Source organism: Carcharhinus amblyrhynchos, chromosome 24 (genome assembly GCF_965287045.1).
Source record: "Carcharhinus amblyrhynchos chromosome 24, sCarAmb.v2.hapA, whole genome shotgun sequence".
Lineage (NCBI taxonomy): Eukaryota > Metazoa > Chordata > Chondrichthyes > Carcharhiniformes > Carcharhinidae > Carcharhinus > Carcharhinus amblyrhynchos.
In genome coordinates this window covers 17,430,516-17,456,417 of record NC_137347.1, presented here as the reverse complement: position 1 = coordinate 17,456,417, position 25,902 = coordinate 17,430,516, and the positions used below count along the sequence as shown (strand labels likewise).

The following is a 25,902-nucleotide window of genomic DNA, read 5'->3' as shown; positions in this document are numbered from 1 at the left end:
TTTAAACTGATTCAGAGGGGAGATGGGAACCTGAACTGTAGCTCCAGTGTACAGGAGGGTGAGAATAGGGAGGTCATGGATAATGTTTCGAGGTCACAGCAGTGTATTGGCAGGCGGGAGGGTGGTTTGAAGTGTGTATACTTTAATGCGAGGAGCATATGCAATAAGGTGGATGAACTTGCAGCCTGGATTGGTTCCTGGGACTTCGATGTTGTGGCCGTTTCAGAGATATGGATGGAGCAGGGACAGTTTGACAAGGTACCTCACAAGAGGTTATTGCAGAAGGTAAGGGGGCATGGAGTTGGGGGTAGGGTGTTAGCGTGGATAGAGGATTGGTTGTCAAATAGGAGGCAGAGAGTGGGGGTCAATGGGTCTATTTGGATTGGCGGATGGTGACTAGTGGAGTGCCCCAGGGGTCGGCGCTGGGGCCTCAGCTATTTACCATTTATATAGATGATCTGGAGGAGGGAACCGAGCGTATGGTGTCGAAATTTGCTGATGACACCAAGATTGGTGGAACGGCAAATTGCGCGGAGGGTGTGGAGAGTCTGCAGAAGGATCTAGATAGGCTGGGCGAATGGGCCAGGAAATGGCAAATGGAATTTAATGTTGGCAAGTGCGAGGTGGTCCATTTTGGTAGGAATAATGGTAGGAAGGACTATTACTTACGGGGCGAAAAACTGCAGCAGGCGACGGTGCAGAGGGACCTCGGGGTCCTTGTGCATGAGTCGCAAAAACCCAGCCTGCAGGTGCAGCAGGTGGTCAGGAAGGCGAATGGGATGCTGGCCTTCATAGCGAGGGGGATTGAATATAAAAGTAGGGAGGTCTTGCTGCAGCTGTATAGGGCATTGGTGAGGCCGCAGCTGGAGTACTGTGTGCAGTTTTGGTCGCCGTACTTACACAGGGATATTTTGACCTTGGAGGGAGTGCAAAGGAGGTTTACTAGGCTGATGCCGGAGTTGAGGGGGTTGAGCTGTGAGGAGAGGCTGAATAAACTAGGTTTGTACTCGTTAGAGTTTAGAAGAATGAGGGGAGATCTCATTGAGATGTATAAGATGATGAATGGGATGGATAGGATAGAGGTGGAGAGGCTCTTCCCGCTCAGAAAGGACAGTAGGACTAGGGGCCACAGCCTCAAGATAAAGGGGGGGTGGTTTAGAACGGAGTTGAGGAGGAACTTCTTCACTCAAAGGGTGGTGAATCTCTGGAATTCTCTGCCCGTTGAGGTGGTGGAGGCTGCCTCGCTAAATATTTTTAAGACGCGGGTTGATGGGTTTTTGATAAGCGAGGGGATTAAGGGTTATGGGGAGAGGGCGGGAATGTGGAACTGAGACACGACAGATCAGCCATGATCTTATTGAATGGCGGGGCAGGCTCGAAGGGCTGGATGGCCTACTCCTGCTCCTATTTCTTATGTTCTTATGTTCTTATGAATGGATGTTGCAGGTTCCGGGGTTCAGATGTTTCAGTCAGAGCAGAGAAGGAGGTAGAAGAGGAGGAGGTGTGACATTGTTAGTCAAGGACTGTATTACGGTGGCAGAAAGGATGTTTGATGTGGACCTGTCTATTGAGGTAGTATGGGCTGAGATTAGAAACAGGAAAGGAGAAGTCACCCTGTTGTGAGTTTTTTTATAGGCCTCCAAAAAGTTCCAGAGATGTGGAGGAAAGGATTGCAAAGATGATCCTGGACAGGAGCGAAAGTAACAGGGTAGTTGTTATGGGGGACTTTAACTTTACAAATATTGATTGGAAAAGCTATAGTTCAAGCACACTAGAGGGGTCAGTTTTTGTCCAATGTGTGCAGGAAGGTTTCATGACACAGTATGTAGATAGGCCAACAAGAGATGAGGCTACATTGGATTTGGTACTGGGTAATGAACCAGACCAGGTGTTAGACTTGGAGGTAGGTGAGCACTTTGGTGATAGTGACCACAATTCGGTTACGATTACCTTAGTGATGGAAAGGGATAGGCATATACTGAAGGACAGAAGTTATAGCTGGGGGAAAGGTAATTATGAGGCTATTAGGCGAGATTTAGGATACATAGGTTGGAGTAGAAAACTGCAGGGGCTGGGAACATCTGAAATGTGGAGCTTATTCAAGGAGCAGCTACTGCAAGACCTTGATAAATATGTACCTGTCAGGCAGGGAGGAAGTGGTTGAGCGAGGGAACCGGTGTACTAAGGAAGTTGAATCTCTGGTGAAGAGGAAGAAGGAGGCTTATGTAAAGATGAGATGTGAAGACTCAGTTAGGGCACTGGAGAGTTATAAATTAGCTAGGAAGGAGCTAAAGAGAGAGTTAAGAAGAGCTAGAAGAGGACATGAAAAGACTTTGGCAGATAGGATCAAGGAGAACCCTAAAGCTTTCTATAAGTACGTCAAGAATAAAAGATTGGTTAGGGCAAGATTAGGGCCGGTCAGAGACAGCAGTGGGAAGTTGTGAATGGAGCCTGAAGAGATAGGAGAGGCACTGAATGTATATTTTTCATCCGTATTCACGCAGGAAAAAGTCAGTGTAGTCGAGGAGAATACTGCGATACAGGGTTGGAGACTAGACGGGATTGAGGTACATAAGTAGGAGGTGTTAGCAATTCTTGAGAGTATGAAAATAGATAAGTCCCCTGGGCCGGATGGGATTTACCCTAGGATTCTCTGGGAGGCTAGGGAGGAGATTGCAGAGCCTTTGGCTTTGATCTTTATGTCATCATTGGCTACAGGTATAGTGCCAGAAGACTGGAGGATAGCAAATGTTGTCCCCCCATTCAAGAAGGGAGTAGAGACCATCCTGGAAATTATAGACCAGTGAGCTTCACTTCTGTTATGGGCAAAGTTTTGGAAAGGATTATAAGATTTATAATCATCTAGAGAGAAATAATTTGATTAGGGATAGTCAACACAGTTTTGTGAAGGGTAGGTCATGCCTCACAAACCTTAGAGTTCTTTGAGAAGGTGACCAAAGAGGTGGATAAAGGGAAGGCAGTTGACGTGGTGTATATGGATTTTAGTAAAGCATTTGATAAGGTTTCCCATGGTAGGCTACTGCAGAAAATGCAGATGCATGGGATTGAGAGTGATTTAGCAGTTTGGATCAGGAATTGGCTAACTGATAGAAGACAGAGGGTGGTGGTTGGTAGGAAATATTCAACCTAGAGTTCAGTTACAAGTGGTGTACCTCAAGGATCTGTTTTGGGGCCACTGCTATTTGTCATTTTTATAAATGACCTAGATGAGGGTGTCGAAGGATGGGTTAGTAAATTTGCTGATGACTCCAAAGTCAGAGGAGTTGTAGACAGTGAGGATGGATGTTACAGTTTGCAGAGGGACATAGATAAGCTGCAGAGCTGGGCTGAGAGGTGGCAAATGGAGTTTAATACGGAAAAGTGTGAGGTGATTCACTTTGGTAAGAGTAACAGGATTACAGAGTATAGGGCTAATGGAAGGACTCTTAATAGTGTTGACGAGCAGAGAGATCTCGGTGTACAAGTGCATAGCTCCCTAAAAGTTGATAACCAGGTTGATAAGGTTGTTAAGAAGGTGTATAGTGTGTTAGCTTTTATTGGTAGAGGGATGGAATTTCGGAGCCGTGAGGTCACGCTGCAGCTGTACAAAACTCTGGTGCGGCCACGCTTGGAGTATTGCGTATAGTTCTGGTCGCCGCATTATAAGAAAGATGTGGAGGCATTGGAAAAGGTGCAGAGGAGATTTACCAGGATGTTGCCTGGTATGGTGGGAAGGTCTTATGAGGAAAGGCTGAGGGACTTGAGGTTATTTTCATTAGAGAGAAGAAGGTTACAAGGTGACCGAATTGAGGCATACAAGATGATCAGAGAGTTCAATAGGGTGGACAGTGAGAGCCTTTTTCCATGGTTGGTGATGGCTAACACGAGGGGACATAGCTTTAAATTGTGGTAGTTATAGGACGGATGTCAGAGGTAGGCTCTTTACTCAGAGGGTAGTAAGGGCGTGGAATGCCCTGCCTGCAGCAGTTGTGGACTCACCAACTTTAAGGGCGTTCAAATGGTCGGTGGATAAGCATATGGGTAACATTGGAATAGCTTAGGTTAGAGGGTCATTAGATTCCACTGCTCAGCGCTACCTCGAGGGCTGAAGGGCCTGTACTGCGCTGTTATGTTCTATGTTCTAAACGCAGACTGGGTGACCGCTTTGCTGAACACTGTCGGTCCATCTGGAAGCAGGACCCAGACCTTCCTGTCGCTTGCCACTTCAACACACCACCTTGCTCTCCTGTCCACTTGTCTGTCCTTGGCCTGTTGCAATGTTCTAGTGAATCCCAACACAAACTAGAGGAACAGCACCTCACCTTCGGATTGGCCACTTTACAGCCTGAACATTGAGTTCAATCACTTCAGAGCATGAACTCTCCCCTCCACCTTCACCCCATTTCCATTTAATTTGATTTATTTCATTTCACTTCATTCTCCATTTTATTACTCTTCTTTCCGCCCTCCTCCCACCAGCGTCCCCCTCCCCCTTCCCCCCTTCCCCTCCCTTCGTCAGGCCAACTGCCATATTCCTCAGTTACTTAGCAGTACCTTGGTTTTGCCGTTAATGCAATCTGGTTTCTTAATGGACATTTTCAACGCCTTCAGTGCGCTCATTCACATTCCCTTTGTCCAATTCCACCACCCCTCACTACCCTCATAGTATAAATCTCTGCTGACTCTCTTTCCTCTCAGCTCTGACAAAGGGTCATCTCGACTCAAAACATTGGCTCTACTCTCTCTCTCCACAGATACTGTCAGACCTGCTGAGGTTTTGTTTCAGATCCCAGCATCCACAGTATTTTGCATTTATCTTTCTTGTAGTCTCTGCTGGTGCTAGGGTTCCAATCCACATGAGCCTCCTCCCATCTTTCCTTATCTAAATCTATCATCATAACCTCTTTTCCCTACTTTCTCAACTTCTTGACTAGTTTTCCCTTAAATACAGCTATACTATTCACCTCAACAATCCACATGCTCCACACCCTTATCCTGAGCACTTGTAACACCTTGGTATGCAAGACTACGGACCAAGTGTTGAGAATGGGATGAGATTAGCTTGATGGCTGGTGGAGACACAGTGGGCCAAAGGATATCTCTTTGTGCTGTAAATCTCTATGACTTACCACTCATTAGACTAAGAGGAGTTTTAACGGAATTCCCATTTGGACTTCTTGGTGATAGTTTTGTATTGATGGCCTCCAGTTGTGCTCCAGAAGAGGAAACAGACTATCAAATCCTTTCATAATTTTAAAGACATCTAAACACTCCGTCCCCCACCTCATCCCGTTAGCCTTACTTCTCCAATCCTTCCCTGATATGTTTTCGCACACGTTTCTTACACTATCTTTATACTTCTCTGCACTTTCTCTAGTGCCGCAATAACCTTTCAATGGGAAGCGTGACCAGAACTGCATGCGAGACTCTTTTTAAGCCCAGTCTAACCAAATTTTGATGCACGTTTTATTTCTATCCCTTCAGAAAAATAACGTAGTGTTTGGGTTTTTATTTATGATATTGTGCAACATAGCATTTGTACTCCTGTGGTTCATTAGTTTCTATACCTCATCTCACAAATAATAAACGATTCATGTTAACTGCTGCCAGTCTCTGGCATTGAAATTTAACTATCTGTGGACATGAGTCAAATTCAACTAAGCGTTTAATTGTTGAAGCCTTTGTTCTTTCTTACTACTTAGTTTTTATTTCCCATTTAACTTGACCTTTCTTCTCTTCTCCGCTTCTTTCTCTATTAGTTTGACATTGAATTCATCCACACTAATTTACAATTCCTTCTCAATCATAGAATCCTACAGTGCAGAAGGAGGCCATTCAGCCCATTAAGGCTGCACAAATCACAATCTCATCCAGGCCTTATCCCCATTATCCCATGCAATTTATCCTAACTAGTCCCTGACACTAAGGGATAATTTAACATGGCCAGTCCACCTAACCCACACATCTTTGGACTGTGGGAGGAAACCGGTGCATCCAGAGGAAATCCACGCAGACACAGGCAGAATGTGTAAACTCCGCGCAGACAGTGACCCAAGCTGGGAATCGAACCCGGATCCCTGGCACTGTGAGGCAGCAATGCTAACCACTGTGCCATCCTTGTGCTGTTTCTTTCACAAAGAGAAGCAAGTGATCGTTTACTAGGGTTTCAAATGCTCTGTGTCTCTCACTGCACCACTAGCAGCTCACACCTTCCATATAATAAAAAAATAGATTTGTCCTGCACTTCTGTCTAATGGCAGATTCACCCAGACAACAACATTTTGCGCTGAAATCAAGGTGGGATAAATGAGTAAGCAAGATTGTAATGGTTCAGTGATGGTGCTTATAGATAGCAAGGCTAAAGCAAATAGTGATTTGATCTTACAAATAGCAGGGTTAAAGCAAATAGCAGTGCTTTGTTCTTAATGTTGACAATCACTGCTTTCTGTGTAGAAATTGTTTTTCCTGGGCTTCATGCTATTTTGAAATTAGTTTCTTACATTAAAATTGGTGGCTCTGGAACCTTATAGTTCCAGGAGACTGAGAAATATACACTCCAACCAATATTCTTCTTCTGAGAAGTTCTGTTCGTTATTTTTCAACCGCTGTTTTCTGTAGTTGCACTGAAGAATGTTGCTAGATCGAAGAGGGAAATTTCACCGTACCTTCATTGCAGTGTTAATGTAACCCTACTTATGACTAATGAATAAACTTTACTTTAACTTTAGTTCCTCCTGCAACAGATAGGGAAATGTGTTTCCATATTCCTAGTGATATGCAGGTCCATAAACTGTGTACAAAGCCACAGGACATTGGAAGGACATTCAATGAATACTACTCACGGTTCTTCATTTCAGAAAAGGACAAGTTAGATGCAGGATTCAGATAAAGGGACTCCGAGGAACTTGCACCACTTGACATTGGAAATGAAGAGTTAATGGAAGGTCTGACAGGCTTAGAATCCCTACAGTAGAGAAGGAGGCCATTCGACCCATTGAGTCTGCACTGACAACAAATCAACCCAGCCCTATTCCCATAATCCTGCCCATTTACTCTGCTAATCCCCCTGACACTACGATCAATTTAGCACAGCCAATCAACCTAACCCGCATATCTTTGAATGGTGGGAGGAAACTGAAGCATCTAGAGGAAACCCATGCAAACACAGAGAGAAAGTGCAAACTCCACACAGTCAGTGACCCGAGGCCGGAATTGAACCTGGGTCCCTGGCGTGTTAGGCAGCAGTGCTAACCATTGTGTCAGCGTGCTGCCCATCATGACAAAGCCCCAGGCCTGGATGAATTGCATCCCAGGCTGCTGGGGGAGGTGAGGCAGGAAATTGCAGGAGCTCTTACATAAATTTTTTTAATTCCTATCAGGCCACGGGGCAAGTGCCAGAGGACTGAAAGACAGCTAATATCAGCAGCAATGTGGCACAGTGGTTAGCATTGCAGCCTCACAGCTCCAGGGACCCAGGTTCGGTTCCCGGCTTGGGTCACTGTCTGCACAGAGTCTGCATGTTCTTCCTGTGTCTGCGTCGGTTTCCTCTGGGTACTCCGGTTTCCTCCCACAGTCCAAAAGATGTGCTGGTTAGCTGCATTGGACATCCTAAACTCTCCCTTAGTGTACCTGAACAGGCATCGAAGTGTGGGACTAGGGGATTTTCACAGTAACTTCATTGCAGTGTTAATGTAAGCCTACTTGTGATTTAATAAGTAAAGTGGTTCCACTTTTCAAGAAGGATGGTAGAGATGAATCAGGAAACTACAGACCTCATGTCAGCGATAGAGAAATTATTGGAGAAAATTCTGAAGGAGAGAACTAATTTCCACTTGGATAAAGTTTGATTGGGGATGTTCAGCATGGCTTTGTCAAAGGGAGGTCATGCCTAACAAATTTTATAGAATTTTACAAAAATGTGATTGAATGTGTGGATGAGAGAAATGCAGTTGATGTAGTTTATATGGATTTTAACAAAGCCTTTGACAAGGTCCCACAGGAGAGACTGATTGAGAAGGTTGTAGCAAGTGGGATTCAGGGAACCTTGGCAAGATGGATCCAAAACTGGCTTAGTAATAGGACACAGTGTGGTGGCAGAAAGCTGTCTTAATGATTGGAAGCCAGTGTACAGTAGCACACCACAAGGTTCAGAACTGGGACTCTTTCTGTTTGTAATATACATAAATGATATCGGTGATAATGTGGGGGAATGATAAACAAGTTTGGAGATGACACCAAGTTTCTGCTTTTGTTTCACCTCAGATAAAGTTATCACTGTGATTTATCATTGGGTACAGGGTTAGGAGCTGGTTTTGGAGGCAATGTGTCGGTTCCGGCAAGAAAACAGGAGTGAGTCCTGACAACGAAACAGCTCCCCAGCTCCACGTCCATTGCAGGGAATGGCAATCAGGAAGCCTGCACCTTATTTCTCAGAGAGAGCCCAAACCAGACTGCTGAGTGGAGTGCAAAAGAGGCAGGATGCACTCTGTTTCTGGTCCAGAAAGCATTAAGGTGGCACAATGGTTAGCACTGCTGCTTTACAGTGCCAGGGATCCGGGTTCAATTCCTGACTTAGGTCACTGTCTGTGTGGCATTTGCACATTCTCCCCATGTCTGCATGGGTTTCCTCCAGTGCTCTGGTTTCCTCCCACAGTCTGAAAGATGTGCTAGTTAGGTGCGTCTGCCGTGCTAATTTCTCCCTCAGTGTACCCAAACAGGTGCTGGAGTGTGGCGATTAAGGGATTCTCACAGTAACCTTTTAGCAGTGTTAATGTAAGCCTACTTACAATGCTAATAAGTAAACTTTAAAGAAAAAACTTCCAGCAAAGTGAGCTCCATTACACCTCATTACTATCGTAAATGTCAAGATTCCTGCCAATGCGCTCCTTTCTGTTTCATTGTAGAAATCATAGAAATCATACAAACCCTACAGTGCAGAAGGAAGCCATTTGGCCCATCGAGTCTGCACCAACCACAATCCCACCCAGGCCCTACCCCCATATCCCTACACATTTACCCACTAATCCCTCTAACCTACGCATCTCAGGATACTGAGGGGCAATTTTAGCATGGCCAATCAACCTAATCCGCACATCTTTGGACTGTGGGAGGAAACCGGAGCACCCGGAGGAGCACGCAGACACGAGGAGAATGTGCAAACTCCACACAGACAGTGACCCGAGCCAGGAATCGAATCTAGATCCCTGGGGTGTGAAGCAGCACTGCTAACTATTGTGCTATCATACTGCCCCCCTATATTACAATAGTGACTATACTTCAAAAAAAAACATCATTGGCTGTAAAGCTCTGAGATATCTGATGGTCATGAAATGCACCATATCAAAGTAAGTGTTTTTTATTTCATAGCATGTCTTTTCTGATTTTTAGAAGGGCCAGTGTGGGGGCACAGTGGTTAGCACTGCTGCCTCACGCCACCAGGAACCCGGGCTCGATTCCAGCCCTGGGCGACTGTCAATGTAGAGTCCGCACACCCTCCCTGCATCTGCGTGGGTTTCCTCCAGGTGCTCCGGTTTCCTCCCACAGTCCAAAGACGTGCAGGGACAAACTCAACCACAAGTGTGATAAGCACACCCTGCCAGAGTCATGCCAGACAAAAGAAGCCTCGTGCCATACAATGAGAGAGCAGTTGAGCTGGATGGGGAGGAGGAAGGTGATCCCTTTGCTGACGGTGGAGGTGGACCACCAGATGGAAATGGGAATCCTCAAGGAAAAGTGAGTGATCAGTGTCCCCTCATTCATCCCCTGTAACACACTAATACGGTGCAAGGCGAAACAGTCTAGACCATCCTCACGACCCCTGAACCCAACAGAAACTAGTGGTTCCAAGGAAGACATTATGGATTCTACCATGGCAGAGGCATCACAGTAGTCACCTATACTCAGCACTTGCGCAGACGTCCTCACCTCGGTGGGTTTACCAAGTGGGCAGGCTTCTCAGTCACTCACTGGTGAACATCCCACAGCTGAAGATCTGCAATAGGTGGGGGCAGGAATGTCCCAGGGAACCAGCATTCAGAGGGATGCTGGGAGCCAGGATTTTACTGGGCCTCTGGCTGATGATGTGCCCCTGGGTCTACTCGTTTGAGAGTTGATAGAACCGCAATAGCAGGAGGAATGGCAGCATCCCTCCACAGACTGAGGCTGACTGGAGGAGTCCAATTGCCTTCTGACCGAGAAGATAGTGCCGTCACTTCTGCGCAATGAGGCAAGCGTAGCGCCCGCAGTGGAAACCTTGGCACGTGGCGTGCACTCCATGGTAGGAGATGTCTACTCCGTGGCTCAACTCACGAGGTCCATTTGTAAGGGCATGAACTCCATGGTGCAGAGCTTCTACTGTATAATGCAGGCACTAATGGGAATCCATGGGAGGATGGTGGGGTTTCTGGATCTCACACCAGCTGTCTCTCGATCTCATTGAGGAGCACAGCACCCATCAGGCACCCAAAAGTATGAGGATCATCTGGGTCACAGACCGGGGGTTCTACCCAGGAGACCCTGGGGGTGTCCAGCCTATCTGAGCCTCCCCTTGTTATGAATGACAAAACTCCAGCCCCAAACAGCTGGAGGGCAGCACTGTGATGCCCATGCTGCCCAAAAGCAGGCCAGGACCCTCCAAGGTCAGGTCTCCCAGGGGACAGCCACCAAGGTCATCTCTGGTAACAGGATGTGAAAGTCAGCAGGCCTCCACAACCTCAACTCCTGGGGAAGCACCTAGATGTAGGTGGGAGGGGGAGGTGGAGGAAGATTAAGAAATTATAGGCACCTAATTGGCACGGGTGAAAGCAGGCGCAAGTGTAGAGAGGTCACCACTGTACATAGTAACAAATAATAAATCATTACGCTTACTCACAGAGCCTCCACCCTGCCAAGCTCAGCGAACCCTTACACCCCCAGCGCTTCATTTCTGTGCAGTGTGAGAATGGCTGTGCTATGTCTCTCCCACACAGAGGACAGAGTAAAGAAGCACGTCTCCAACTCCTGGCGACCCTTCCCAAGACCTCATTCGTGGAAGAAGCAAACACCTGCATTCGTCAGGGGCTGGAGTATTTTAATTGTGCATCTCTTCACCGGAGTGGGAAAGGCCAAAGGGCTGACAAGGTGCTGGTTGCCTGTTCACCTCGAGTGTAAGATGAAAGCGAAAACCAGGAGCCAAATGCTTAGAGGGTCCTGCAGTGCCTGAGACTATCCTTCCGGCTGTGTTGAACCCTATGATGTGCCCATTCATTGACAGGAACGTACAGCTCTCGGTTAGGCAGGAGTCAGGCATATCGCTGAGGATGAGAGAAGAGAGATCTGTTAGCTCTCTGCGACTGCAGCCAGCTTCAATCTGGCACCCCCCCCCCTCCAGATATCCCAGGGGCCCGTGGCCGATCGTGAGAATGTCCCACGCCCGCCCACTCGGAAATATCGCCTCCCAGACTGATCACCCCACCCCACCCTTCCAGTCATGTGCAGAGTGGCAGCATGAGTGGCCCACCCTCCTATAGGTCCCGTCCCCCATAGGCCTCACTGCCTTTAGGCATTGCCCCCTCAGGCTCTACCCTTGGTCCTGCCCAGTGGGGCACACCCCCCCCCCCCCCCCCAACCCACTTGCCCTTGACTCCCCCCCCCCCCCCCACCCCAGTGGCCTCCAGCTCTACTGGTGAGGCTATCACAACTGGTCCCCGTTTGTGGGGAGCAGGTGTTTACTTCACCGGAGAAAACCTCTCCTGGTGCAGCCACAAAGGCGAGTGAGCCCGAATGATTGCGTTCGAGGCTCGTCAATAACATGCAAATGATGTTTTAAATATACTTAGTAGGCGGAAGCTGAATGTGCCGGATAAGATTGCACGAGTCAAAAAATCAGGCTCAAACCTGATTTCTTGGCTCTCTCGTGAGTTGACCGGCTCTCCCCACCCAAAGTTTTAAAATCGTCCCTAATATCTTTAACTTGACCTTACACCCATTGTGGGAGACTCTTACGAGTGGCATGGTAGCACAGTGGTTAGCACTGCTGCTTCACAGCGCCAGGGACCCAAGTTCGATTTCCAGCTTGGGTCACTGTGTGAAGTTTGCACATTCTCCTCGTGTCTATGTGGGTTTCCTCCGGTTTCCCCCCACATTCTGAAAGATGTGCTGGTGAGATGCACTGTCCCAAACAGGTGCCTGACTGTGGCAACTAGGGGAATTTCACAGTAACTTCATTCCAGTGTTAATGTAAGCTTTACTTGTGACACTAATAAATAAACTTTAACTCTGACAACCCCCACCCCCCAACCCAACCACCTCACCTGGCTCAATGGCTACTATCAAACTGGCAACAAGGCAAGGCGACCAAATTCTGATCCAGCACCACTTGCCAATTGGCCATTAAGTAGTTATAGGATAGCTGCTTTCCTCTTGCCGTCCCCCCCCTTTCCCCCAACCTCGTAGCTGGATGGAAGAGAGAGTGCGGGAGGGTGATAGGGCAGGAATACAGAGCTGTGTACAAGTGCTTCACCTATTGGCTGGGAGAACTTGTACCTCTGAGTCAGGAGGTTGTGGATTCAACTCCCACTCCAGGATTTAAGTACAAAACTCAAAGCTGACATTCCAGTTTGAGTACTGAACCATCTTTCATATCAGACAATAAACAGAGGTTCCATCTGCCCTTTCAAATGGACGGAAAAGATCCCATGATCGTGGCGGTATTTTGAAGAGTAGGGGAATTGTTCCCAGTGTTATTTCAGTATGCATTCCTCAATCAGCATCCTAAATCAGATTCATGGAATCCCTACAGTGCAGAGAGGCCATTGCGCCTATCGAGCCTGCACCGTCAACAGTCCCAGCCAGACCCTATCCCCATAACTCCACTGGAAGAATGAAGTCAAAACCTCGGAAGTAAGTGTCTTTTTTAAAGAAAAGTACAGACCTTCCCAGGTCTCCCCATGGCCAACTTCCAGCTTCCTGCTTCTCTGAAAAAGAAAAGCTCCGAAAAAATAAGTTAAAATCAAAAGCTCAGCTTACCTTCCAGCTCTCATCTCCAAAATCACCCCCCTCTCTGCCTGCTCTGCTGGAAGAATGAAATTAGTTTCTGTGTTTCCCACTTTGCAACAGTGACTGCACTTTAAAAGTGCTTTATCAGCTGTGCAGTGTACTATATTGTGACCCTCTAACATCATCAAGAGATTTTAGGCTTTGCTTTGAACACAAAGCATTTACTGATAAGAGAAAGGAGTCTTGTGACACGAGGTTAAAGTCCAACAGGTTTATTTGGCAGCAATAGCATTCGGAGTCTCAAGCTCTTCTTCAGGTGAGTGAAGACTTGTGTTCACAAACAGGGCATATAAAGACACAGACTCAATTTACAAGATAATGGTTGGAATGCGAGCCTTTACAAGTAACCAAGTCTTAAAGGTACAGACAATGTGAGTGGAGGGAGGACCAAACACAGGTTAAAGAGATGTGCATTGTCTCCAGCTAGAACAGTTAGTGAGATTTTGCAAACTGAGGTAGGTCGTGGGGGCTACAGATAGTGTGACATGAACCCAAGATCCCTGTTGAGGCCGTTCTCATGTGCGGAACTTGGCTATCGGTTTCTGCTCAGTGACAGTGAGGATCGCTGAGCAGAAACTGATAGCCACATAAACCTGTTGGACTTTAACCTCGTGTTGTGAAACTTCTTATTGTGCTTACTCCAGTCCAATGCTGGCATCTCCACATGAAGAGAAAGAGATACAGGAGTTGCAGCTCCAGTCTGCTGTGGAGTCAGGCTCCAGTCTTTACTATGTTAATTACATGGCTGCTAAATGATTCTGCTTGAGAGACACTCCATCCTCTAGGGTGATCACTCTCAATTCCCATTGGCCCTTCAAGTCATATGACCCTCTTCTGCTGTGATGCCTTGGAGACAGACACCACAGTGAATTATCCTCTTCCACCCACCACAGGAATCAGTGTGTGAGGGGTGGACCATGGAAATGTCCGTTGACCTCAGGTGGGACTTTCTGGTTTCGGGGCAAGCACGGCTGGAAAATCCTGCCCTGTATACATAACAGTGGAGATGCGCAGTTGTTGTGATAGATGCTATATAAATGTAAATCTTCCTTTTGAGCTAATTGCCAGGAATTCGTAACGTTAGATACAATGTGTTAATTGAAAGAGCAATAACAAAAGTGTATGTTTGTTTAAGAAAGAGGGTGAGATATCTACAGTATTTGCCCATACAATGAGGTTAATAGGATTGAGAGTTGAACATAAAATCTTTTTCAATTGCAGAGTAAAAATCAGCGGAATAGAATGGTGCTGACAGCGGCGATTGTAGGAGGAGCTGCAGTTGTGACTGCAGGTAAGTTTTAGTCGAGCAAACAATCTGTATTTTTTATAAAAGTAAGGGTCAACAGAGTTCCCAGGAAGGCTTCTACTGAAATATGTTTAGTTTGTGTAGTGCCAGTTACTCAAATTGTGATAACGCACAACTGTTTTATAAAGAAAGCCAGATCCCCTACTGCATTGCTCATGGGTAGTTGGAAGGTATCATCTCTTGAGTCTCAAGGTTAATGTGCAAATTCAATCGGCAGTTCAGAGGCAAATGCAATGTTAGTATTCACGTCGAGAGGGCTAGAATACAAGAGCAGGGATGTACTTCTGAGGCTAAACAAGGCTGTGGTCAGACCCCTTTTGGAGTATTGTGAGCAGTTTTGGCCCCCGTATCTAACGAAGGATGTGCTGGCCTTGGAAAGGATCCAGAGGATGTTCACGAGAATGATCCCTGGAATGAAGAGCTTGTCGTATGAGGGACGATTGAGGTCTCTGGATCTGTACTCGCTGGAGTTTAGAAGGATGAGGTGGGGATTTTATTAAAACTTCCAGGATAATGTGAGGCCTGGATAGAGTGGACGTGGAGGGGATGTTTCCACTAGTAGGAAAAACTAGAACCAGAGGGCATAACCTCAGGCTAAAACAGATGAGAAGGAATTTCTTCAGCCTGAAAGTGGTGCATCTGTGGAACCCTTTGCCGCAGAAGGCTATGGAGGCCAGGTCATTGGGTGTCTTTAAGACAGAGATAGACTCTTGATTGATAAGAGGATCAGGGGTTATGGGGAAAAGACAGGGGAATGGTGATGAGAAAAATATCAGCCCTGATTGAATGGCGGAGCAATGGGCCGAGTGGCCTAATTCTGCCCCTATGTCTTATGGTCTAATGAAGGTTTTATGTTCAACTGACACTTCAGAGACTTGGACTAATAGCCTTGGCAGACAGTCCCTTGCAGGACTGAGGAGAGTAAGGAACTGCCAGGGATGTCATGTTTCCAACTTGTTGTTAACTTGAAATGCATTGAATAACCTCCTCACCAGTGCTTAGTTTAGGATTCACCAGCGCACTCGGCTCCAAGACTCAATGCAGCCCTGATCAAAATAATGGAGAAGAGGTGGCTTTCAGACATGAAGTAAGAGTGAGTGCCCTTGACATTGAAGCAAAATTTGCCTGAGTGTGTTATCAAGGGGCCCAAGCAAAGTTGGAATCTGGCTGTTGACTATGTTCTGCCTGGCAGCAGGGTGGTCCAGTGGTTAGCACTTGCTAACTCACTATCTTCAGGTAAGCGTTCTCCAAGGCGGCCTTCACGACACACAACAGCGCAGAATCGCTGAGCAGAGGCTGATAGCCAAGTTCCGCACACGTGAGGGTGGCCTCAACTGGGATCGTGGGTTCATGTCACACTATGTGTAACCTCCCCCCGCCAATAACAACTTGCCTGAGTTTGCAAAATCTCACTAACTGTCCTGTCTGGAGACCATACACATCTCTTTAACCTGTGCTTAATGCTCTTTCCACTCACATTGTCTATACCTTTTAAGACTTGATTACCTGTAAAGGTTTGCATTCCAATCATTATTTTGTAAATTGAGTTTGTGTCTTTGTATACCGTGTTTGTGAAAATAACTCCCACTCACCTGACGAAGGGGCAGTGCTCCAAAAGCTAGTGGATTTTGCTACCAAATAAACCTGTTGGACTTCAACCTGGTATTGAGAGACTTCTTACTATGTTTATCCCAGTCCAACACCGGCATCTCCACATCATGGGTTTCCTCCCACAGACTGAATGGTGTGCTGGTTGGGTATATTGGCCATGCTAAATTCTCCCTCAGTGTACCCATACAGATACCAGATTCTGGCCACTAGGGGATTTTCACAGTAACTTTATTGCAGTGTTAATGTAAGACTGCTTGTGACCCTAATAAATAAACTTAAAATTCAAACCTAACTAGCATAAAGCAAGATGACTATTGGAGGCCAATTATGTCAGTCTCAGGATATTGCCATAACAGTTCCCCAAGCTAAGCCTAACCATCTTCACCTCCTTCATCTATGACCATAATAAAATTAAAAGTTGGGATGTTTTTTATTTCTATGTCAGTTCCTTAGACAATGAAACAATTCATGGCAGCAAGACCCAGATAACATCCAGACTTTGGCTGATATCTGGCAAGTGATGTTGATACCTGGTGTTGTCAGACTTTTTAAAGTGATGTTGATGTCAGGCAGTGACTATTTCCAACAAGTGCCCAACCACCTTCCCTTCACATTCAATAGCATCACTGCCACTGAATCCCCATCCTGGGTTTCACCATTGACCAGAAACCAAATAGGACATGCCATCTAAATACTGTGGCTAGAATCTTATCACTGTTCACATCAGTTGGACTTTCCCATCCTGCAGTGAATGGAGATTTGACTGGCCACCAAATTCTCCGATTTTGTTGCAGCGGAAGCATGGTGTGAATGGCAGGTAAGGTCGCGCCTGTTATGGGGCTGTCACAGTGGTTTTCTTGTTGTATTTAAAACTACTGTTCCCTCACGTAGCCAGACAAGTCACAGGGTGGTTTCAAGATGAATTTATTAAAGACTATAACGATAGGAGTCTAACTGTCCCTTGACTCAAAGGTGACTGGGAACTCTGCTTTGAGTGTTGCTCGTTGAAATTAGATTCAGTGGTGTCTTCTGCATGGACTAAGAATTCTGCCTTTCTTGTCAGCTTTCTGGCCTTCGTGTCTTGCTATTTAATTCTGCTCCCACTATTAGGTTTCAGTGTCATTAAAGGGATACAGTTTTAATGGGGGTTCTCGCAAATACCTGCAATTACTTCTGAAAATACAACAAAAACGTTCGAGAAATAACCATTCATTCTGGATTTTCTGGAGTTTCCTCCAAAACTATACAGTAGATGCTGGAGAGCACCTCTGTGGGAATTCCAAACACAGCACCTTCGGGAAAAGCTTGAAGCACAAATTGGATGTGCATTATGACTATAAACATAACAAAATGCTGGTTTAAAGTGTTGTGATGGAATTAAACTCATCTTGCAATCGGGAGGAATTCTGATATGACACTATGTAATTCAGACTTGTGGCAGCATTGTTAAATTGTGGCACAGTGGTTAGCACTGCTGCCTCACAGCACCGGGGACCAGGGTCTGATTCCCGGCTTGGTCACTGTCTGTGATGGAGCCTGCACATTCTCCCCATGTCCATGTGGGTTGGTGCCGAGTGCTCCAGTTTCCTCCCACAGTCGGAAAGACGTGCTAAATTCTCCCTCAGTGTGCCCGAAAAGGGCCGGAGTGTGGGGACTAGGGGAATTTCACAGTAACTTTGTTGCAGTGTTAATGTAAGCTGACTTGTGGCACTAATAAATTAAATTTAAATGCCTGAATGAGACTGTTTAATGTGAAAACAATATCACTTGAATCCCAGGAGCTTAATATTAGGTCAACATGTGCCATGTTTTGTCTTTCAGCTGGAGCTATTGTTGCTGCACCACTGGTTCTGGGAGCAGTGGGGTTTACCAATACTGGAATCACAGCTGGTTCCTTTGCAGCAAGTATGATGTCCTCAGCTGCTATTGCCAATGGAGGGGGTGTAGCGGCTGGAGGTCTGGTGGCTGTCCTGCAATCTGCTGGTAATGTTTAGTCATGGCCATTTGTTTAGATTTAAATTGCTCAAACGGTTTGGGCTTATACTCACTGGAGGGTGAGAGGGGATCTGACTGAGATATATCAAATTCTAAAAGGAACCGATAGAGTGAATGTTAACCAAATGTACCCTTTTACGGGGCAGTCTTGAACAAGAGGTCGCAGGTGTAGGTTGAGAGGCGGTCAATTTAAAACTGAGATGAGGATGAACTACTTCTCACAGAGGGTGGTGAATTTGTGGAAGTCACTGCCCCATAGCGCGGTGGAGTCTGAACTGTTGAGTGGTTTCAAGAAGGAAACAGATGTTTTTGATTTAACAAAAAAGGGTTAAGGGAACAGATGGGGAGGTGGATTTGAGACCAGGGAGAGATCAGCCGTGATCTGATGAATGGTGGTTCGAAGGGCTGAATTTACCTTCTGCTCCTGATTCCTGTATTCTTATTAAAGCCATTCTGATAATGTTTGACTTCCTTGCATCCATGAATAGTGCCGATTTAATTTTTATGTTACGTCATTGTCTTGGAAGCTTCTTTCTGCTAAATGACATCTTTTGTAATAAGTGTCAGTCCATTATGTTTTGACATCAGCAATGGGCTAATGATACACTGGCTGGCCTTATCGTAAATGGAAAAGAACGATCAAATGTCCAAGTTTTGGTCTGGATTGTGTCTTTCCCCAGGATAATGTTTGGGTCTGGATGATAGGAAATGTTAATTGACTTCATTGTGTGCAATAAATTCACTTTCATATTTCCCTTTCTCTCTAAAGGGGCTGCTGGGTTATCGATCGGTGCCAAAGTTGCTGTGGGAGTTGGAGCTGGTCTTATAGGTTCGATCTTCGGTGTTACAGCAGCTTGAATGTTCAGAGCGTCTCTTTCACTCTGAATATAAAATGAGAAGAATTTAAGCAAAATTCAATAAAATGCTGCACATACTCCAGCTTGTTTTTCTCTGTTTTTGCCATTCTGACTGTGTGGAAGGTATTAAGTAATAGATGATTTTAATACATGTATGCATTCGCAGAATGTGGGTGTCGCTGGCTAGGCCAGCATTTATTACCCATCCCTAATGGAACTTGCGAAGGTAGTGGTGAACCAGTGATGTCCATGTTGTATAGGTACACCCTGAATTGGAAATATTTCACTGCTCACTGTTAGGAAGGCAGCTCCAGGATTTTGACCCAGCGACCATAAAGGAACTGATATATTTCCAATTCAGGATGGTGAGTGACCTGGAAGGGAACTTCCAATTAGCGGCCTTAGTAAGGAGGGCTTTACAGTGCTGATTGTGCCATTATCATTTCCAATGCCAAGTGGTCTGTCCAGTTTCATTCCTTTTCAACTTTGTAGTGGTTGATACAGCTGAGTGGCTTGCCAGGCCATTCCAAAGGGCATTTAATGAGTCAACACCATTGCTCTGGGTCTGCAGTCGCTTGCAGGTTAGACCAAGTGAGGACAGCACTTTTCCTTCTCTGAAGAGCATGGATTTTTATGACCATTAACATTGGTTTAGTAAGTTTAGACTAACTTACAATTGTAGACTTTTTTGGTAATTGAATTTAACTTCCACCAGCTGATGGGGAAGTATTTGCATTGATGTCCTCAGAGCATTATACTGGATCTCTGGATTACTAATTCAGTGATGTTACCACTAGGCCACCATCTCTCTTTAGCTCTCACACCAAGCTCAACTCCCCAGGTTGATGAAAATGTTCGAGCCACAATACACTGTCTACCTTTATTTTGGATTGATAAACTATGGTATCATTTTTTGAGTAATACAGTGATGTTCCTGCCTTAATGTCATGATGATGGATCAATACCCCAAATTACTCAAGTATATTGAACTTTTAAGAAAGAAGTGTTTTTAAAAATAAGCATACAAAGGTGGCACAGTGATTAGCACTGTTGCCTCACAGCTCCAAGGCCCGGGTTTGATTCCTGGCTCAGGGCACTGCCTGTGCAGAGTCTGCACGTTCTCTTTGGATTTGTACAAGTTTCCTCCAGGTGCTCCTGTTTCCTCCCACAAGTCTGAAAGATGTGAATTGGCCATGCTAAATTTTCCTTCCATGTACCTGAACAGGCGCCGGAGTGTCGCGACTAGGGGATATTCACAGTAACTTCATTGCAGTATTAATGTAAGTCTACTTGTGTCACTAATAAATAAACTTAAACAAAGATGGCTGAAGATGTAAGTTCTGGGATTGTAAATTTAATGACAGCCTGAGAGTTTCCTGTGGGGCTGATAGTAAACCCAGAGACATTTGAATATCATACCTTTCTATTCCAAACAGACATACTAAGCAACAGACCAATACAGAAAATGACTGTAATCTCCTGTGGAGATAATGGAAGTTGGTTATCACCCCAGCATGAATTGCATACTGTACCAGACCTGTTGTGAGTTGTTTATTCACATTTCCAAGAGTACATATGAGCAATTGGGGCTCATTCTGGGGAAGGTGGGACCTCTATAAGAGGGATGGTCTACACCTGAATCAGAGGGGGACCAATATCCTGGGGGGTAAATTTGCTAAGGCTATGCAGGGAGGTTTAAACTGATTCGGAGGGGGGGTGGGATCCTGAGTAGAGGGGTTGAAAGTGAGGGGGGCATAGATGGGGACTGCAATGTACAGCATCGCAGGGGTGGGGTGGAGCAGGGTTTGAAATGCGTATACTTTAATGCGAGGAGTATTCGCAATAAAGTGGATGAACTTGCAGCGTGGATCAGTACCTGGGACTTCGATGTTGTGGCCATTTCAGAGACATGGATAGAGCAGGGTCAGGAATGGTTGCTGCAGGTCCCGGGGTTCAAATGTTTTAGTCGGAGTAGAGAAGGAGGTAGAAGGGGGGGAGGGGTAGCATTATTAGTCAGGGACTGTATCAGAGTGTCAGAGAGGAAGTTTGATGAGGACTTGTCTGTTGAGGTAGTATGGGCAGAGATTAGAAATAGGAGTGGAGAGGTCACCCTGTTGGGAGTCTTTTATAGACCTCCTAAAAGTTCTAGAGAGGTTGAGGAAAGGATTGCGGAGACGATCCTGGTTAGGAGTGAAAGTAATAGGGTAATTGTTATGGGGGATTTTAACTTTACTAATATTGATTGGAATTGTTATAGCTCTAGCTCGTTAGAGGGGTCAGTTTTTGTACAAAGCGTGCAGGAAGGTTTTTTGACTCAGTATGTAGATAGGCCAACTAGAGGTGAGGCTATATTGGATTTGGTGCTGGGAAATGAGCCAGACCAGGTGCTAGACTTGGAAGTTGGTGTGCATTTTGGTGAGAGTGACCACAATTCGGTTACGTTCACCTTAGTGATGGAAAGGGATAGGCATGAACCTCGGGCCAGTGGTTTTAGCTGGGGGAAGGGTAATTATGAGGCTATTAGGAGAGAATTAGGAAGCATAGGTTGGACTAGGAGATTACAGGGACTGGGAACGTCCGAAATGTGGAGTTTTTTCAAGGAGCAGCTACTGCGAGTCCGTGATAGGTATGTCCCTGTCAGGCAAGGAGGAATTGGTAGGGCTAGGGAACCGTGGTGCACCAAAAAAGTTGATTCGTTGGTTAAAAGGAAAAAGGAGGCTTATGTTCGGATGAGACGTGAGGGCTCGGGTAGTGCACTAGAAAACTTTAGATTGGCTAGGAGAGAGTTGAAGAGTGAGCTAAGAAGGGCTAAAAGAGGACATGAGAAGACTTTGGCTGATAGGGTTAAGGAGAATCCTAAGGCGTTCTATAGGTATGTCAAGAACAGAAGGTTGGTTAGGGCAAGATTAGGGCCAGTTATAGACAGCAGAGGGAAGTTATGTGTGGAACCGGAGGAGATTGGAGAGGCATTGAACCAATATTTCTCTTCGGTGTTCACGCAGGGGGACAAGAATATAGCTGAGGAGGACACTGGGTTGCAGGGGAGTAGAATTGACAGTGTTACAGTTGATAAGGAGGATGTGCTGGATATTCTGGAGGGTCTGAAAATAGATAAGTCCCCTGGTCCGGATGGGATTTACCCCAGGATTCTCTGGGAGGCAAGAGAAGTGATCGCAGAGCCTCTGGCTCTGTTCTTCAGGTCGTCGTTGGCCTCTGGTATAGTACCGGAAGATTGGAGGTTAGCGAATGTTGTCCCATTGTTTAAGAAGGGGAACAGAGACTTCCCTGGGAATTATAGACCGGTGAGTCTCACTTCTGTTGTGGGCAAGGTTTTAGAAAAAATTATTAGGGATAGGATTTATAGTTATTTGGAGAGTAATGAATTGATTGGAGATAGTCAGTATGGTTTTGTGGCGGGTAGGTCGTGCCTTACTAACCTTATTGAGTTTTTTGAGAAAGTGACCAAAGAGGTGGATGGGGGTAAGGCAGTGGCCGTGGTGTATATGGATTTTAGTAAGGCGTTTGATAAGGTTCACCATGGTAGGCTTCTGCAGAAAATGCAGATGTATGGGATTGGGGGTGATCTAGGGAATTGGATCAGGAATTGGCTAGCGGATAGGAGACAGAGGGTGGTGGTTGATGGTAAATATTCATCATGGAGTTCGGTTACGAGTGGTGTGCCTCAGGGATCTGTTTTGGGGCCACTGCTGTTTGTCATTTTTATTAATGATCTGGATGAGGGTATAGTTGGGTGGATTAGTAAATTTGCTGATGACACCAAAGTCGGAGGTGTGGTAGATAGTGAGGAAGGGTGTCATAGTTTGCAGGAAGACAGACAGGTTGCAGAGCTGGGCCGAGAGGTGGCGGATGGAGTTTAATGCGGAGAAGTGTGAGGTAATTCACTTTGGTAGGAATAACAGATGTGTCGAGTATAGGGCTAACGGGAGGACTTTGAATAGTGTGGATGAGCAGAGGGATCTAGGTGTATGTGTACATAGATCCCTGAAAGTTGGGAATCAAGTAGATAAGGTTGTTAAGAAGGCATACAGTGTCTTGGCGTTTATTGGTAGGGGGATTGAATTTAGGAGTCGCAGCGTTATGTTGCAACTGTACACGACTCTGGTGTGGCCGCACTTGGAGTACTGTGTGCAGTTCTGGTCCCCACATTACAGGAAGGATGTGGAGGCTTTGGAGAGGGTGCAGAGGAGGTTTACCAGGATGTTGCCTGGTATGGAGGGGAGGTCCTATGAGGAGAGGCTGAGGGATTTGGGGTTGTTTTCGCTGGAAAGAAGGCGGCTAAGAGGGGATCTTATTGAAACATATGATGATTAGAGGTTTAGATAGGGTGGATAGTGATAGCCTTTTTCCTCTGATGGAGAAATCTAGCACGAGGGGGCATGGCTTTAAATTAAGGGGGGGTAGTTATAGGACGGATGTCAGGGGTAGGTTCTTTACCCAGAGGGTGGTGAGGGATTGGAATGCCCTGCCTGCTGCAGTTGTAAATGCGCCTAGTTTGGGGGCGTTTAAGAGATCCGTGGATAGGTTTATGGACGAAAAGGGATTGGTTTAGGTTAGTGGGTCATTGTTTTGTAACTGGTCGGCGCAACATCGTGGGCCGAAGGGCCTGTTCTGCGCTGTAATGTTCTATGTTCTATGTTCTACATAAGTGACTGGGATTTAAAAAAAAGCAGCTGCAAACATGGTCAGTGTACGTGTGTGTGAAACAGAAACAAAAAAAGATAACAGCTTCCCCCCGCTCCCCACCCTATCTGCATTTGCAGATAAATTTTGTTTTCTCTCTGATTGCTGGAAGTGGGTCAATTCAGCAAAGGCACAGTCTTTTCATCTAAACAGGAGAACCCTAGAAATTTCAAACCAGCTGTTCAAGTGCTGAGTTCAGTGTTAATCTCAAATGGCACAATGTTTCACCATCTGCTCCTCATGGACAAATCAAGGACTGATTTGAATTTTTTTTTGTAACTTCTTGGAATTATTTCTCATTTCTAAACTGTATGAAATTCACGTGTGTGGATTTTAAAATTATTTTTCTCCTGTTTTAGTTGCCACAGTGGTTAGCACTGCTGCCTCACAGTGCCAGGGACCCAGGTTCAATTCCTATCTTGGGTCACTGTCTGTGCAAAGACTGGACATTCTCCCTGTGTCTGCATGAGTTTCCTCCTACGTTCCAAAGAAGTGTGGGTTAGGTTGATTGGCAATGCTAAATAGACCCTAATGTCAGGGGGATTAACAGAGTAAATGTGTGCAGTTATGGGAAAAGAGCCTGGGTGGGATTGTGGTTGGTACAGACTCGATGGGCCAAATGACCACCTTCCATATTGTAGGGATTCTATGATTTCTAATAAACTCTCTTTTTAACTCAAGAAAGTCTGGTTAAATTGTCTTCTATTAAAACATAAGCACATTGGGACTGGATAAAGGTAAGTACAAGGAAAGGGATTCTCTTTGAACTAATCTAATGAGCAGCTGAGGGGGTTGAACAAGGAAAGAGAGGAAGTTCATCCCTCCCCACCAGGGGCTTAACAATTTGGAGCTACCCCATCCAGAGATAACAAATTGGGGCTCACACTGAGATGGTTCCCACAAAGGTGATGGAGGATAACAGATCTTGGGATCTCATCCAGGTCTGGTCGTAACACCAAGCAATATTGCATGTTTACAGTTCTCGTTTATTCCTTCACTCAATGTCTCTAGCTAGGTCAAAATGTATCACTTTCACTAACCACCAGTTAGATTTGGTAGTGAGCTGCTTTCCTGAACTGCTGCAGTCCACGTACACCAGTTATGCATGATTTTGGAAATATTGTGGCTGCTTTAATGTCCGGGCAAACTACCTTCAAACATCTAGCTCTCAGATTCTTGTTGCAGGTCTGGAACTTATTATGCTTTTTTCTTAAGATACAAAGGGCTGAATTTTCCATGGACCTTGCAAAGGTCCATTAACCTCAGGCAGGATTTTCTGGTGTTGTGGGGAGTGTGGCCTGAAGATCACCTCTAAAGTGTCTTTGCTATTCCCAAAACCTGGACTCTTTGGGGGCTACTTTACCATTTTGATTCCAAGTGCCCAGATTCCAATCTGGGGCACAATTCAGATCGACTTGGAAACCTGTTCTCAGGCACCCCCATACATGTTTAGCCTAAAAAAAAATTGCAAGTTTAAATCACACTGTGGGTGTGATCCTTGCTAACACGAGGGGACATAGCTTTAAATTAAGGGGTGGTGATGATAGGATGGCTGTCAGAGGTAGGTTCTTTACTCAGAGGGAAGTAAGGGCGTGGAATCTCCTGCCTACAGCAGTTGTGGACTTGCCAACTTCAAGGACGTTCAAATGGTCAGTGGATAGGCATATGGATAACATTGGAAAAGTTTAGGTTAGAGGGTCATTAGATTGGTTCCACTGGTCGGCGCAACATTGGGGGCCGAAGGGCCTGTACTGCGCTGTAATGTTCTATGGGTGGTGCTCATCATGCCTGAAACACTGCTGCTCTGATCAGAGTTTTGAACGGCATGTGCACAGTAAAAAAAACTGAAAAACGCTCCCCTGCAACATCGCTCCCGGGCCACAAAAAGCAGCCCAATAGCAATGGTCCCCACAGACATTGCCCCATCCCCACAACGTAACTGTTCCCCCTTATCCACCACCCCACCTGCTACTCAGACTGATCACAATGCCCTCCTCCACTCTTCCCCACCTATTGGCCGCAAAGTGGAGCGGACCCCTTGGTCCTGTTCCCCCCACCGTTCCCTCCCCCCCCCCCCGCCCCCGCCAGAGAATAATCAGGTCTCCTCCTTTTCCTCCTTCCTGCCCCACTAGAGAACCATCTGGCCTCCCTCCCCCCTCCTCCTCGCCACCAGAGATACATCTGATCCACCTCCTGCTCCCTACCCATCCCCCCCCACCCCCCACCAGAGAATGACCTCCAAGGCAGCCTTCAAGACACACAACAACGCATAATCACTGAGTAGAAACTGATAGGCAAGTTCTGCATGCATGAGGACGGCCTCAACCGGGATCTTGGGTTCATATCACAGTACATGTAACCTCCACCATTTTGTCCAGGCTTGCAAAAACCTACTAA

General features: G+C 46.0%; 1 protein-coding gene across 1 annotated transcript; it reads left to right on the top strand.

Annotated features, from left to right (window-relative positions):
- The first annotated feature begins 9,560 nt into the window (after window positions 1-9,560).
- On the top strand, window positions 9,561-18,886 carry LOC145357972 (uncharacterized). Its single transcript, XM_080211614.1, has 4 exons — window positions 9,561-9,732; window positions 14,257-14,326; window positions 17,774-17,935; window positions 18,717-18,886. The coding sequence occupies exons 1-4, from the start codon at window positions 9,604-9,606 to the stop codon at window positions 18,803-18,805; spliced, it is 450 nt and encodes a 149-aa protein (XP_080067740.1). The 5' UTR covers window positions 9,561-9,603; the 3' UTR covers window positions 18,806-18,886.
- The last annotated feature ends 7,016 nt before the right edge of the window (window positions 18,887-25,902 follow it).